This window comes from Notolepis coatsorum (assembly GCF_963971535.1).
Source record: "Notolepis coatsorum genome assembly, chromosome: 5".
Lineage (NCBI taxonomy): Eukaryota > Metazoa > Chordata > Actinopteri > Aulopiformes > Paralepididae > Notolepis > Notolepis coatsorum.
Window position 1 is genome coordinate 51319922 of NC_140169.1, and position 17597 is coordinate 51337518.

Genomic DNA, 17597 nt, shown 5'->3' on the forward strand with positions numbered 1-17597 from the left:
AGTAGTAATCATGGATTATCGTCATAGTTCTTGTAATCTTCAATCAAGTCAACTGTAAGTAATGCTTGAGAGTAGCTAGCTAGCTAACGTTATAGCTAATGCTTGCATCACCATGGAGGTCTAAGGTAATAATGTGTTAGAAATCACTACCCCCGCGGCCATCGTCAACAGTCATTCACGGTCGACTTTGTCCGAGTTTTCAAAGGGGGCGTGGCTTAGCGATAGGTCTATTGTGTGTATTGAGCCGTACTGTACTGTACCCATTCTGCAATCTGTTAATAAAGTTTTCAATCAATCACTGTCATCGTTCAACACCACAAACAAGACTCATGTACTATTTATTCCTTAGTTGCTCTCAGTGTAGCAGCTTATAGTGGGAAAAAAAACACATCCGGAATCAACATAATTTAAAAGGTTGACAGTGTTGTGAGGAAGGCACGGCAACGCCTCTACTTCCTCAGGCGCCTAAGGAAGTTCCAAGTCAGTCAGAAGATCCTTAGGAACTTCTACTCATGTACAATAGAGAGCATCCTGACTGGCAATACCACCTCCTGGTTTGGGAATAGCACTGCACAAGACCGTAGCAGACTACAGAGAGTGGCCCGTTCAGCCGAACGCACAATTGGAGGGGGGCTTCCCACCCTCCAGAACATTTACAACAAGCGGTGCAGGGGTAAGGCTAAGATAATTATCAAAGACTCCAGCCACCCAAACAACTGCCTCTTTGAACTGCTGCGGTCAGGCAAGCGATACCGGGAGTCTCATGGCAAGCACAGAAAGACTCAGAAGAAGCTTCTATCCCCAGGCCATCAGGATGCTCAACGAACAATAACACTATGTAACAACCATCAGATGCACTCACAGCACACACACCCACACACCGCACACACTCACTTTAAACAAACAACTCACTGCAGCACCCACTCTCCACACTTTAGAACACCTAAACACACTTTATATTTATAGGCAAAGAATTTGCACTACAACCCATACCTCAGTACACCTTACTATAAATTGTACCTAAATTGTACCTCATCCCATTTTCTGCTTTGCACTATATAGTATATTGTATATTAGTATATTGTATAGTATATTGTATGGTAACTCAGTTACTTCTACTTTGCATTGAACATTGTACATATGTACATATTGAACACTTGTGCCTACCTACGTGACTTCTATTTTATACTGCTGTTACTTATTTTATTTTATACTTATATCTTTTTTGTCTAGCACAAAGAAACTTGAAACTTGAAACTTGTAACGCCTGATGTCTCGGGGGGACAGCTCACACCCTGGCTTCCACCTGTTGGACCTGTTGCCATCGGAGCCACAACAAACAGGCTCAGATACCTGTTCTTCCCCAGAGCCGTCCCAGCCCCCCCCCCCCCTGAACTCTAACTTGACTCACCCCCCCCCCCTCCTCCCACACTGTGCAACACCCTGCACCCTAACATGACTCACCCCCCCCCTCACCCACTGTGCAACAACCCTGCACCCTAACATGACTCACCCCCCCTCCTCCTCCTCCCACACTGTGCAACACCCCTGCACCCTAACATGACTCACCCCCCCCCCCTCACCCACTGTGCAACACCCTGCACCCTAACATGACTCACCCCCCCTCCTCCTCCTCCCACACTGTGCAACAACCCTGCACCCTAACATGACTCACCCCCCCCCCTCACCCACTGTGCAACACCCTGCACCCTAACATGACTCACCCCCCCCCTCCTCCTCCTCTCACACTGTGCAACACCCTGCACCCTAACATGACTCACCCCCCCCCCCTCCTCCTCCTCTCACACTGTGCAACACCCTGCACCCTAACATGACTCACCCCCCCCCCTCCTCCTCCTCCCACACTGTGCAACACCCTGCACCCTAACATGACTCACCCCCCCCTCCTCCTCCCACACTGTGCAACACCCTGCACCCTAACATGACTCACCCCCCCCCCTCCTCCTCCCACACTGTGCAACACCCTGCACCCTAACATGACTCACCCCCCCCCCCTCCTCCTCCTCCCACACTGTGCAACACCCTGCACCCTAACATGACTCACCCCCCCCTCCTCCTCCTCCCACACTGTGCAACACCCTGCACCCTAACATGACTCACCCCCCCCCCCTCCTCCTCCCACACTGTGCAACACCCTGCACCCTAACATGGCTCACCCCCCCCCCCTCCTCCTCCTCTCACACTGTGCAACACCCTGCACCCTAACATGACTCACCCCCCCCTCCTCCTCCTCCCACACTGTGCAACACCCTGCACCCTAACATGACTCACCCCCCCCCTCCTCCTCCCACACTGTGCAACACCCTGCACCCTAACATGACTCACCCCCCCCCTCCTCCTCCACACTGTGCAACACCCTGCACCCTAACATGACTCACCCCCCCCCTCCTCCTCCCACACTGTGCAACACCCTGCACCCTAACATGACTCACCCCCCCCTCCTCCTCCTCCCACACTGTGCAACACCCTGCACCCTAACATGACTCACCCCCCCCCCCCCTCACCCACTGTGCAACACCCTGCACCCTAACATGACTCCACCCCCCCCTCCTCCTCCCACACTGTGCAACACCCTGCACCCTAACATGACTCACCCCCCCCCTCCTCCTCCCACACTGTGCAACACCCTGCACTCTAACATGACTCACCCCCCCCCCCTCCTCCCACACTGTGCAACACCCTGCACCCTAACATGACTCACCCCCCCCCCCTCCTCCCACACTGTGCAACACCCTGCACCCTAACATGACTCACCCCCCCCTCCTCCTCCCACACTGTGCAACACCCTGCACCCTAACATGACTCACCCCCCCTCCTCCTCCCACACTGTGCAACACCCTGCACCCTAACATGACTCACCCCCCCCCTCCTCCTCCCACACTGTGCAACACCCTGCACCCTAACATGACTCCCCCCCCCTCCTCCTCCCACACTGTGCAACACCCTGCACCCTAACATGACTCACCCCCCCCTCCTCCTCCCACACTGTGCAACACCCTGCACCCTAACATGACTCCCCCCCCCCTCCTCCTCCCACACTGTGCAACACCCTGCACCCTAACATGACTCACCCCCCCCCTCCTCCTCCCACACTGTGCAACACCCTGCTCCCTAACATGACTCACCCCCCCCCTCCTCCTCCTCCCACACTGTGCAACACCCTGCACCCTAACATGACTCCCCCCCCCCCTCCTCCTCCCACACTGTGCAACACCCTGCACCCTAACATGACTCACCCCCCCCCCTCCTCCTCCTCCACACTGTGCAACACCCTGCACTCTAACATGACTCACCCCCCCCTCCTCCTCCCACACTGTGCAACACCCTGCACCCTAACATGACTCACCCCCCCCCTCCTCCTCCTCCCACACTGTGCAACACCCTGCACCCTAACATGACTCACCCCCCCCCCTCCTCCTCCTCCCACACTGTGCAACACCCTGCACCCTAACATGACTCACCCCCCCCCCTCCTCCTCCTCCCACACTGTGCAACACCCTGCACCCTAACATGACTCACCCCCCCCCCTCCTCCTCCCCACACTGTGCAACACCCTGCACTCTAACATGACTCACCCCCCCCCTCCTCCTCCTCCTCCCACACTGTGCAACACCCTGCACCCTAACATGACTCACCCCCCCCCTCCTCCTCCCACACTGTGCAACACCCTGCACTCTAACATGACTCACCCCCCCCCCTCCTCCTCCCACACTGTGCAACACCCTGCACCCTAACATGACTCCCCCCCTCCTCCTCCCACACTGTGCAACACCCTGCACCCTAACATGACTCACCCCCCCCCCCTCCTCCTCCTCCCACACTGTGCAACACCCTGCACCCTAACATGACTCACCCCCCCCCCCCTCCTCCTCCCACACTGTGCAACACCCTGCACCCCTAACATGACTCACCCCCCCCCCCTCCTCCCACACTGTGCAACACCCTGCACCCTAACATGACTCACCCCCCCCTCCTCCTCCTCCCACACTGTGCAACACCCTGCACCCTAACATGACTCACCCCCCCCCCCCCTCACCCACTGTGCAACACCCTGCACCCTAACATGACTCACCCCCCCCCCCCCTCCTCCTCCCACACTGTGCAACACCCTGCACCCTAACATGACTCACCCCCCCCCCCTCCTCCTCCTCCCACACTGTGCAACACCCTGCACCCTAACATGACTCACCCCCCCCCCTCCTCCTCCACACTGTGCAACACCCTGCACCCTAACATGACTCACCCCCCCCCCCCTCCTCCCACACTGTGCAACACCCTGCACCCTAACATGACTCACCCCCCCCCTCCTCCTCTCACACTGTGCAACACCCTGCACCCTAACATGACTCACCCCCCCCCCTCCTCCTCCTCCCACACTGTGCAACACCCTGCACCCTAACATGACTCACCCCCCCCCCTCCTCCTCCCACACTGTGCAACACCCTGCACCCTAACATGACTCACCCCCCCCCCCTCCTCCCACACTGTGCAACACCCTGCACCCTAACATGACTCACCCCCCCCCCCTCCTCCTCCCACACTGTGCAACACCCTGCACCCTAACATGGACTCACCCCCCCCCTCCTCCTCCCACACTGTGCAACACCCTGCACCCTAACATGACTCACCCCCCCCCCCCTCCTCCCACACTGTGCAACACCCTGCACCCTAACATGACTCACCCCCCCCCTCCTCCTCCTCCCACACTGTGCAACACCCTGCACCCTAACATGACTCACCCCCCCCCCCCTCCTCCTCTCACACTGTGCAACACCCTGCACCCTAACATGACTCACCCCCCCCCTCCTCCTCCCACACTGTGCAACACCCTGCACCCTAACATGACTCACCCCCCCCCCCTCCTCCTCCCACACTGTGCAACACCCTGCACCCTAACATGACTCACCCCCCCCCTCCTCCTCCCACACTGTGCAACACCCTGCACCCTAACATGACTCACCCCCCCCCTCCTCCTCCCACACTGTGCAACACCCTGCACCCTAACATGACTCACCCCCCCCCCCCTCACCCACACTGTGCAACACCCTGCACCCTAACATGACTCACCCCCCCCCCCTCACCCACTGTGCAACACCTGCACCCTAACATGACTCACCCCCCCTCCTCCTCCTCCCACACTGTGCAACACCCTGCACCCTAACATGACTCACCCCCCCTCCTCCTCCTCCTCACACTGTGCAACACCCTGCACCCTAACATGACTCACCCCCCCCCTCCTCCTCCCACACTGTGCAACACCCTGCACCCTAACATGACTCACCCCCCCTCCTCCTCCTCTCACACTGTGCAACACCCTGCACCCTAACATGACTCACCCCCCCCCCCCTCCTCCTCCCACACTGTGCAACACCCTGCACCCTAACATGACTCACCCCCCCCCTCCTCCTCCCACACTGTGCAACACCCTGCACCCTAACATGACTCACCCCCCCCCCCTCACCCACTGTGCAACACCCTGCACCCTAACATGACTCACCCCCCCCCCCCTCACCCACTGTGCAACACCCTGCACTCTAACATGACTCACCCCCCCCCTCCTCCTCCCACACTGTGCAACACCCTGCACCCTAACATGACTCACCCCCCCCTCCTCCTCCCACACTGTGCAACACCCTGCACCCTAACATGACTCACCCCCCCCCCTCCTCCTCCCACACTGTGCAACACCCTGCACCCTAACATGACTCCCCCCCTCCTCCTCCTCTCACACTGTGCAACACCCTGCACCCTAACATGACTCACCCCCCCCTCCTCCTCCTCTCACACTGTGCAACACCCTGCACCCTAACATGACTCACCCCCCCCCCCTCCTCCTCTCACACTGTGCAACACCCTGCACCCTAACATGACTCACCCCCCCCCCCTCACCCACTGTGCAACACCCTGCACCCTAACATGACTCACCCCCCCCCCTCCTCCTCCCACACTGTGCAACACCCTGCACTCTAACATGACTCACCCCCCCCCTCCTCCTCCTCCCACACTGTGCAACACCCTGCACCCTAATATGACTCACCCCCCCTCCTCCTCCTCTCACACTGTGCAACACCCTGCACCCTAACATGACTCACCCCCCCCTCCTCCTCCTCCCACACTGTGCAACACCCTGCACCCTAACATGACTCACCCCCCCTCCTCCTCCCACACTGTGCAACACCCTGCACCCCTAACATGACTCACCCCCCCCTCCTCCTCCTCCCACACTGTGCAACACCCCTGCACCCTAACATGACTCACCCCCCCCCTCCTCCTCCCACACTGTGCAACACCCTGCACCCTAACATGACTCACCCCCCCCCTCCTCCTCTCACACTGTGCAACACCCTGCACCCTAACATGACTCACCCCCCCCCCCTCCTCCTCCCACACTGTGCAACACCCTGCACCCTAACATGACTCACCCCCCCCCCTCCTCCTCTCACACTGTGCAACACCCTGCACCCTAACATGACTCACCCCCCCTCCTCCTCCCACACTGTGCAACACCCTGCACCCTAACATGACTCACCCCCCCCTCCTCCTCCCACACTGTGCAACACCCTGCACCCTAACATGACTCACCCCCCCCCCCTCCTCCTCCCACACTGTGCAACACCCTGCACCCTAACATGACTCCCCCCCCCTCCTCCTCCTCTCACACTGTGCAACACCCTGCACCCTAACATGACTCACCCCCCCCTCCTCCTCTCACACTGTGCAACACCCTGCACCCTAACATGACTCACCCCCCCCCCCCCCCTCCTCCTCCTCCCACACTGTGCAACACCCTGCACCCTAACATGACTCACCCCCCCCCCTCCTCCTCCCACACTGTGCAACACCCTGCACCCTAACATGACTCACCCCCCCCCCCCTCCTCCTCCCACACTGTGCAACACCCTGCACCCTAACATGACTCACCCCCCCCCTCCTCCTCCCACACTGTGCAACACCCTGCACCCTAACATGACTCACCCCCCCCCCTCACCCACTGTGCAACACCCTGCACCCTAACATGACTCACCCCCCCTCCTCCTCCTCTCACACTGTGCAACACCCTGCACCCTAACATGACTCACCCCCCCCCCCTCCTCCTCCCACACTGTGCAACACCCTGCACCCTAACATGACTCACCCCCCCCCTCCTCCTCCCACACTGTGCAACACCCTGCACCCTAACATGACTCACCCCCCCCCTCCTCCTCCCACACTGTGCAACACCCCTGCACCCTAACATGACTCACCCCCCCCCCTCACCCACTGTGCAACACCCTGCACCCTAACATGACTCACCCCCCCCCCCTCACCCACTGTGCAACACCCTGCACCCTAACATGACTCACCCCCCCTCCTCCTCCTCTCACACTGTGCAACACCCTGCACCCTAACATGACTCACCCCCCCCCCTCCTCCTCCCACACTGTGCAACACCCTGCACCCTAACATGACTCACCCCCCCCCCCTCCTCCTCCCACACTGTGCAACACCCTGCACCCTAACATGACTCACCCCCCCTCCTCCTCCTCTCACACTGTGCAACACCCTGCACCCTAACATGACTCACCCCCCCCCCCCTCACCCACTGTGCAACACCCTGCACCCTAACATGACTCACCACCCCCCCCCCTCCTCCTCCCACACTGTGCAACACCCTGCACCCTAACATGACTCACCCCCCCCCTCCTCCCACACTGTGCAACACCCTGCACCCTAACATGACTCACCCCCCCCCCCCCCTCCTCCTCTCACACTGTGCAACACCCTGCACCCTAACATGACTCACCCCCCCCCCCCTCCTCCTCTCACACTGTGCAACACCCTGCACCCTAACATGACTCACCCCCCCCCCTCCTCCTCCTCCCACACTGTGCAACACCCTGCACCCTAACATGACTCACCCCCCCCCCTCCTCCTCCCACACTGTGCAACACCCTGCACCCTAACATGACTCACCCCCCCCCCCTCCTCCTCCTCCCACACTGTGCAACACCCTGCACCCTAACATGACTCACCCCCCCCCCCCCCTCCTCCTCCCACACTGTGCAACACCCTGCACCCTAACATGACTCACCCCCCCCCTCCTCCTCCTCCTCTCACACTGTGCAACACCCTGCACCCTAACATGACTCACCCCCCCTCCTCCCACACTGTGCAACACCCTGCACCCTAACATGACTCACCCCCCCCCCTCCTCCTCCCCACACTGTGCAACACCCTGCACCCTAACATGACTCACCCCCCCTCCTCCTCTCACACTGTGCAACACCCTGCACCCTAACATGACTCACCCCCCCCCCCTCCTCCTCCTCTCACACTGTGCAACACCCTGCACCCTAACATGACTCACCCCCCCTCCTCCTCCTCCCACACTGTGCAACACCCTGCACCCTAACATGACTCACCCCCCCCCTCCTCCTCCCACACTGTGCAACACCCTGCACCCTAACATGACTCACCCCCCCTCCTCCTCCCACACTGTGCAACACCCTGCACCCTAACATGACTCACCCCCCCCCCTCCTCCCACACTGTGCAACACCCTGCACCCTAACATGACTCACCCCCCCCTCCTCCTCCCACACTGTGCAACACCCTGCACCCTAACATGACTCACCCCCCCCCCTCCTCCTCCCACACTGTACAACACCCTGCACCCTAACATGACTCACCCCCCCCCCCCCTCCTCCCACACTGTGCAACACCCTGCACTCTAACATGACTCACCCCCCCCTCCTCCTCCCACACTGTGCAACACCCTGCACCCTAACATGACTCACCCCCCCCCTCCTTCTCCCACACTGTGCAACACCCTGCACTCTAACATGACTCACCCCCCCTCCTCCTCCCACACTGTGCAACACCCTGCACCCTAACATGACTCACCCCCCCCTCCTCCCCCTCCTCCCACACTGTGCAACACCCTGCACCCTAACATGACTCACCCCCCCCTCCTTCTCCCACACTGTGCAACACCCTGCACCCTAACATGACTCACCCCCCCCCCCCTCCTCCTCCCACACTGTGCAACACCCTGCACCCTAACATGACTCACCCCCCCCCTCCTCCTCCCACACTGTGCAACACCCTGCACCCTAACATGACTCACCCCCCCCCCTCCTCCTCCTCCCACACTGTGCAACACCCTGCACCCTAACATGACTCACCCCCCCCCCTCCTCCTCCCACACTGTGCAACACCCTGCACTCTAACATGACTCACCCCCCCCCCTCCTCCTCCCACACTGTGCAACACCCTGCACCCTAACATGACTCACCCCCCCCCCCCTCCTCCCACACTGTGCAACACCCTGCACCCTAACATGACTCACCCCCCCCTCCTCCTCCCACACTGTGCAACACCCTGCACCCTAACATGACTCACCCCCCCCCCTCCTCCTCCCACACTGTGCAACACCCTGCACCCTAACATGACTCACCCCCCCCCTCCTCCTCCCACACTGTGCAACACCCTGCACCCTAACATGACTCACCCCCCCCCTCCTCCTCCTCCCACACTGTGCAACACCCTGCACTCTAACATGACTCACCCCCCCCCCCTCCTCCTCCCACACTGTGCAACACCCTGCACCCTAACATGACTCACCCCCCCCCCCCCCTCCTCCCACACTGTGCAACACCCTGCACCCTAACATGACTCACCCCCCCCCCCCTCCTCCTCCCACACTGTGCAACACCCTGCACCCTAACATGACTCACCCCCCCCACTCCTCCTCCCACACTGTGCAACACCCTGCACCCTAACATGACTCACCCCCCCCCCCCTCCTCCTCCCACACTGTGCAACACCCTGCACCCTAACATGACTCCCCCCCTCCTCCTCCTCTCACACTGTGCAACACCCTGCACCCTAACATGACTCACCCCCCCCCCCCTCCTCCTCCCACACTGTGCAACACCCTGCACCCTAACATGACTCACCCCCCCCCCCCCCCTCCTCCTCCTCCCACACTGTGCAACACCCTGCACCCTACATGACTCACCCCCCCCCCTCCTCCTCCTCCCACACTGTGCAACACCCTGCACCCTAACATGACTCACCCCCCCCTCCTCCTCCTCCCACACTGTGCAACACCCTGCACCCTAACATGACTCACCCCCCCCTCCTCCCCCTCCTCCCACACTGTGCAACACCCTGCACCCTAACATGACTCACCCCCCCCCTCCTCCTCCCACACTGTGCAACACCCTGCACCCTAACATGACTCACCCCCCCCTCCTCCTCCCACACTGTGCAACACCCTGCACCCTAACATGACTCACCACCCCCCCCTCCTCCTCCCACACTGTGCAACACCCTGCACCCTAACATGACTCACCCCCCCCCCTCCTCCTCCCACACTGTGCAACACCCTGCACCCTAACATGACTCACCCCCCCCCCTCCTCCTCCCACACTGTGCAACACCCTGCACCCTAACATGACTCACCCCCCCCCCCCCTCCTCCTCCCACACTGTGCAACACCCTGCACCCTAACATGACTCACCCCCCCCCCTCCTCCTCCCACACTGTGCAACACCCTGCACCCTAACATGACTCACCCCCCCCCCCCCTCACCCACTACCGTCTGACACTGTGATTGTTAGCTGGTATATTCTACAGCATTGTAACATTGTTTTATTGTATAGTATTTTACCTTTCTCTTTTATTACTTTTGACGACTTTATATTTTGCTTCCACTACTGCACCGTAAGTTTAAGTCCCACATCTCGTTGTATGCCAATATAATGACAATAAAGTATATTCTATTCTGGGTTCGAGATTAGTCAACTAATTATACTGTGGATTTCTCCGGACCCGTCTCAGATTTTCTCAAACTATAAACCCAAACTTCCATTCGGTTTACGAGATATTGAAACAATATTTACGAGATATTGAAAGTGACCGAGTCTGAATCTGTGTCGTTCTATCAGAGGAGGTTGCCATCGTCGCGTCGTGTTAATCACAACTAAAGGACACGATGTCGAGATGAATAAACAGTGTAGCCCAACGATTTAGAGATGGATAAGCTTAGTAAAATAAAGTTTTTTTGTAAGTCCTCATATCCCGCTTGTAAGTTGTTTTATGTACTTAGTGCAGTGAATAGGAATGTATTTGGGAACGCAAATACAAACAAAGCAATTCAACTGATATCTAGCGAAATAAAAACCATAACAATAATATATAACAATATAACCATAAGAATAATATATAATGGTAAATCAACAACACTGAGGACAACTTGTTCTATGGGCAAAATTTCCCGAAATGGCTGTGAGAGAGAGAGAGAGAGAGAGAGAGAGAGAGAGAGAGAGAGAGAGAGAGAGAGAGAGAGAGAGAGAGAGAGAGAGAGAGAGAGACTTCGTCCACAAACAGCAGGGGAAGCAACAGGTGCTGGAGACTATTGATCTTTAAGATTCAGACTAGTCTGCAGAACAGAACTCCCTGCCAGATCATTTCTGCCAGATCGCACTGAGCAGGTTTATTTCAAATTAAAATTTAAAAAGATTTGCACTACATTCATTCCTCATTTGCACCTTGCCTTAAAAGTGTTGTACCTCATTACGCTCTGCATCTTCTAACTACACACCCTCAAGACCCCTACACTCTGCATCTTCTAACTACACACCCTCAAGACCCCTATGCTCTGCATCTTCTAACTACACCCCTCAAGACCCCTACGCTCTGCATCTTCTAACGACACACCCTCAAGACCCCTACGCTCTGCATCTTCTAACTACACACCCTCAAGACCCCTACACTCTGCATCTTCTAACTACACACCCTCAAGACCCCTACGCTCTGCATCTTCTAACTACACACCCTCAAGACCCCTACGCTCTGCATCTTCTAACTACACACCCTCAAGACCCCTACGCTCTGCATCTTCTAACTACACACCCTCAAGACCCCTACGCTCTGCATCTTCTAACTACACACCCTCAAGACCCCTACGCTCTGCATCTTCTAACTACACATCCTCAAGACCCCTACGCTCTGCATCTTCTAACTACACACCCTCAAGACCCCTACGCTCTGCATCTTCTAACTACACACCCTCAAGACCCCTACGCTCTGCATCTTCTAACTACACACCCTCAAGACCCCTACGCTCTGCATCTTCTAACTACACACCCTCAAGACCCCTACGCTCTGCATCTTCTAACTACACACCCTCAAGACCCCTACGCTCTGCATCTTCTAACTACACACCCTCAAGACCCCCTACACTCTGCATCTTCTGGCCGCCTCAGACCCACTCCTATCCGAGCTCCGGGAGGGTCATCAAAGAGAAGCCGCCTATTCTCAGTCCTCGCTCCACAATGGTGGACAGTTAGTACAGCCCAAACCCTACCAATATTTCGCTGTCGACTAAAGAGACACTTCTTCAATTATTATTTGAAATGAAAAAAAAAAGAATAATACTAACTCTATTATTAACAAATTCTTACTGTCCTCTACTGTCGTGCACTCTTCCTAATATACTAACATGCACTCGACACTGTAGCACTCAAGTTTGAACACTTTGATGAACATTGTTACTCAGCTGATAGAGTTGTGCCCTTCCTGATGACTTGTCGCACAGAACTTGTAAGTCACTTTGGATAAAAGCGTTCAGCTAAATGACAAAATGTTAATGTGAATGTAAAGAGCGACGCGGTGTGATGTCATCGTGATGTCATCGTGACAGGGGCGTTTCCATGACGACATGGGTGTGTAGCAGCAGACAGTAAACAATCCCCAGTGGTGGAAAGTAACTAAGTACTTTTACTCAAGTACAATTTCGAGCTACTTGTACTTTACGTGAGTATTTTCATTTTAGGGAACTTTATACTTTTACTCCGCTACATTTCAAAGGAATTATTGTACTTTTTACCCCACTACGTGTATCTGAACCCATCAGTTACTAGTTACTTTGAAGAAAAAATATTTACTACTACTAATCTAAAATACTGCTGTGCTGAAGCACTTTGGTTTTTTTACCCTTTTCTTATCAACCTTATTGTGCAAACGTCTAAAATACTGGGTTGATATGTCTATTTTATGTGTATCTGACAATTTCATGATTTTATGTCCATTGTATGTGTATCAGTGATAATCAACCCATAAACAAAGAGGCCTATTAGGATGTTAGATTCTAATATGAGAATGTATGTGATTTAATGTTCTATGCCTTATCTTGACTTAGTCTATTTAGCTGCGGTCTATTTTATGCTCATTTTAGGCCTAATTTTATGTCTGCACTTTATGCATTGCCTTGATTGCCAAGGCTATGCTCATTTTATGCCTATGTCTTTTTTACAGCTGTGAAGCACTCTATACAAATAAAGATTATTATTATTATATCTATATCTGTACATATCCCGTACCTACTCTTACTAGTTATGCTGCTGGCCAGTATGACTTACTACCATAGTGTCTTTATACCGGTATCACTGTACATATTAATACTACCAGTAGGACTTACTACCATAGTGTCTTTATACCTGTATCACTGTACATATTAATACTACCAGTAGGACTTACTACCATAGTGTCTTTATACCTGTATCACTGTACATATTAATACAACTCTGTACATACATCTGATTACACTATTACTCAGTTGTACTCATTTATATAGGTTATATTGAGTTTAATCACCTGTACATTGTACATTACTATTGTACTTTACTGTTATATTTGCACTCTGGCTGGATGCCAAACATATTTTCGTTGCACTTGTGACGGATCATACTGGGTCTGCGTTGTGTTGATGTTAAATGTTAATGTCCCGAGGGGGAGTCGAACAGGGGGCTCCCGCGTCCGCGGGCGACGACACAGGCCGCTGCACTAAGAAGTGAATTCACTCCTAACTACTGTACCTATGCGTCTGTTAACCCTGTTATGGGGAAGTGAGTTTAATTTACCAGCCCGCACTGCCACAGTCACTCGTCAACACACCTGTTTCCGTGACTGTGGACATACCCACGGGCTTCCCCGTTACACACTGTACTTATGATGTATAATGACAATACATTTTAATCTAATCTAATGTAATGTAATCTAATGTAATGTTTGATTATGATGTCGTGGGTTTGATTCCGATGTCGTGAGTTTGATTCTGATGTCGTGAGTTTGATTCTGATGTCATGGGTTTGATTCCGATGTCGTGGGTTTGATTCTGATGTCGTGGGTTTGATTCTGATGTCGTGGGTTTGATTCCGATGTCGTGAGTTTTATTCTGATGTCGTGGGTTTGATTCCGATGTCGTGAGTTTGATTCTGATGTTGTGAGTTTGATTCCGATGTCGGTGGGTTTGATTCTGATGTCGTGAGTTTGATTCCGATGTCGGTGGGTTTGATTCCGATGTCGTGGGTTTGATTCTGATGTTGTGAGTTTGATTCCGATGTCGGTGGGTTTGATTCCGATGTCGTGGGTTTGATTCTGATGTCGTGGGTTTGATTCTGATGTCGTGGGTTTGATTCCGATGTCGGTGGGTTTGATTCCGATGTCGTGAGTTTGATTCCGATGTCGTGAGTTTGATTCCGATGTCGGTGGGTTTGATTCTGATGTCGGTGGGTTTGATTCTGATGTCATGGGTTTGATTCCGATGTCGGTGAGTTTGAATCCGATGTCGGTGGGTTTGATTCCGATGTCGTGGGTTTGATTCTGATGTCGTGGGTTTGATTCCGATGTCGTGAGTTTTATTCTGATGTCGTGGGTTTGATTCCGATGTCGTGAGTTTGATTCTGATGTTGTGAGTTTGATTCCGATGTCGGTGGGTTTGATTCTGATGTCGTGAGTTTGATTCCGATGTCGGTGGGTTTGATTCCGATGTCGTGGGTTTGATTCTGATGTTGTGAGTTTGATTCCGATGTCGGTGGGTTTGATTCCGATGTCGTGGGTTTGATTCTGATGTCGTGGGTTTGATTCTGATGTCGTGGGTTTGATTCCGATGTCGGTGGGTTTGATTCCGATGTTGTGAGTTTGATTCCGATGTCGTGAGTTTGATTCCGATGTCGGTGGGTTTGATTCTGATGTCGGTGGGTTTGATTCTGATGTCATGGGTTTGATTCCGATGTCGGTGAGTTTGATTCCGATGTCGGTGGGTTTGATTCCGATGTCGTGGGTTTGATTCTGATGTCATGAGTTTGATTCCGATGTCGTGGGTTTGATTTCCGATGTCGGTGGGTTTGATTCCGATGTCGGTGGGTTTGATTCCGATGTCGTGGGTTTGATTCTGATGTCGTGAGTTTGATTCCGATGTCGTGGGTTTGATTCCGATGTCGGTGGGTTTGATTCCGATGTCGGTGGGTTTGATTCCGATGTCGGTGGGTTTGATTCCGATGTCGTGGGTTTGATTCTGATGTCGTGAGTTTGATTCCGATATCGTGGGTTTGATTCCGATGTCGGTGGGTTTGATTCCGATGTCGGTGGGTTTGATTCCGATGTCGGTGGGTTTGATTCCGATGTCGGTGGGTCTCATCTTACCTGGACCATATCGATGCCTCGTTTCCTGTGGGAAGAGGGGAAGAAATATTAACCACACGTTCCTTCTAAAGACTTTCATGATTAAAACAAAAGGAAAACGTATATCTAAGCATTTGTAGAAATCAGTTTGTGGAAATGTGTAGGATCCGATTTGCCAGATAATCAGACTGAATTGATAATCAGACTGAATTGATCATCAGGTTTTAGGTCCAGGCAAGGATCCCATCTGACCCAGTGAATGGACCTGCTGCCTTATTGCAGGTTTGAGTTCAAAGAGTCGTTGCTCTGGAAACAGGTCAGGTTCGAAATTTTCATGTCGTTTTTTTTAGATACTTAAAAATATATATACCGTATATATATATATATAATTCATCCACGGAGCCTTTAGAAAGGTGCAGAATAAAAGTATTGCTTTTCCCTCCAAAATTGATTGATTAATGAATTCATCATTAGAAAATGATTTGCGGGTCCAATTCTCCACTTGCACAATCTGAATGTAGCCATTTCCAGCTGACTTCCGGTTGCCAATAGCACTTCCTGTCCCATCCAAATACATTGGTTTTAGCTACTTTTCTCCCCTTATTTAAACAACTTTGTCGTCACAGAGAGGCAATGAAACGTTTGTATTATTATAGTATAGAATGTATTTAATAAGCAAACGTTTGTCAGCAGGGTTTTTGGGCTGTATTTCATGTAAAAACGTTTACTGTTAGTTTCCTTGCTCAGCCAGCATTAGCTAACCGAAGCTAGTGGTTAAACAGGCCGGATTAGCTTTGAGCTAACTATCTTTCCCGACCCATGTATTCATTCCATTCTAAACATAACGTTAGTTTACAAAACATGACCCGTCTATATAACGTTGAGGAACAAATTATATAGACGGGTAATGTTTTGAACAACTAACGTTACGTTTAGAATGGAATGCATCGGCAAAGATCCGTTAGCTCAAAGCTATTCCGGCCAGTTTATCAACTTCCTGTCATTTAGAAATATGATTTTATAGTGAAAATCATTACCAAAACGTCCGGAAAAACCTAACGGGAGCATTATAGACGGTCATACAAATGTACAAATGCTATAAGGTGGCAAGAAATGCACTATAAACAATACTTTATGCATCGGCAAAGATCCTTAGCTCAAAGCTATTAAGGCTAATGCTGGCTAACAAGAGGCTAGCGCAAGAAACGACGCCGCAAAGTATTGTTTATAGTGCATTTCTTGCCACCTTATAGCATTTGTACATTTGTATGACCGTCTATAATGCTCCCGTTAGGTTTTTCCGGACGTTTTGGTAATGATTTTCACTATAAAATCATATTTCTAAATGACAGGAAGTTGATAAACTGGCCGGAATAGCTTTGAGCTAACTATCTTTCCCGACCCATGTATTCATTCCATTCTAAACATAACGTTAGTTTACAAAACATTACCCGTCTATATAACGTTGAGGAACAAATTATATAGATGGGTAATGTTTTGAACAACTAACGTTACGTTTAGAATGGAATGAATACATGGGTCGGGAAAGATAGTTAGCTCAAAGCTATTCCGGCCAGTTTATCAACTTCCTGTCATTTAGAAATATGATTTTATAGTGAAAATCATTACCAAAACGTCCGGAAAAACCTAACGGGAGCATTATAGACGGTCATACAAATGTACAAATGCTATAAGGTGGCAAGAAATGCACTATAAACAATACTTTGCGGCGTCGTTTCTTGCGCTAGCCTCTTGTTAGCCAGCATTAGCCTTAATAGCTTTGAGCTAAGGATCTTTGCCGATGCATAAAGTATTGTTTATAGTGCATTTCTTGCCACCTTATAGCATTTGTACATTTGTATGACCGTCTATAATGCTCCCGTTAGGTTTTTCCGGACGTTTTGGTAATGATTTTCACTATAAAATCATATTTCTAAATGACAGGAAGTTGATAAACTGGCCGGAATAGCTTTGAGCTAACGGATCTTTGCCGATGCATTCCATTCTAAACGTAACGTTAGTTGTTCAAAACATTACCCGTCTATATAATTTGTTCCTCAACGTTATATAGACGGGTCATGTTTTGTAAACTAACGTTATGTTTAGAATGGAATGAATACATGGGTC

At 52.7% G+C, this 17597-nt stretch overlaps 1 protein-coding gene across 1 annotated transcript in view; it reads right to left on the minus strand.

The window, feature by feature from the left end:
* The window catches only part of LOC311228180 (inositol-tetrakisphosphate 1-kinase-like), a gene marked incomplete at its 3' end in the record, with an annotated part of 120930 nt that overhangs the window by 89104 nt on the left and 14229 nt on the right, over positions 1-17597 (minus strand). The window contains exon 2 of the mRNA XM_084314092.1: positions 15492-15516. Within this exon, the coding sequence (XP_084170218.1) occupies positions 15492-15516 (25 nt within the window). The remainder of the gene's footprint in view (positions 1-15491; positions 15517-17597) is intronic.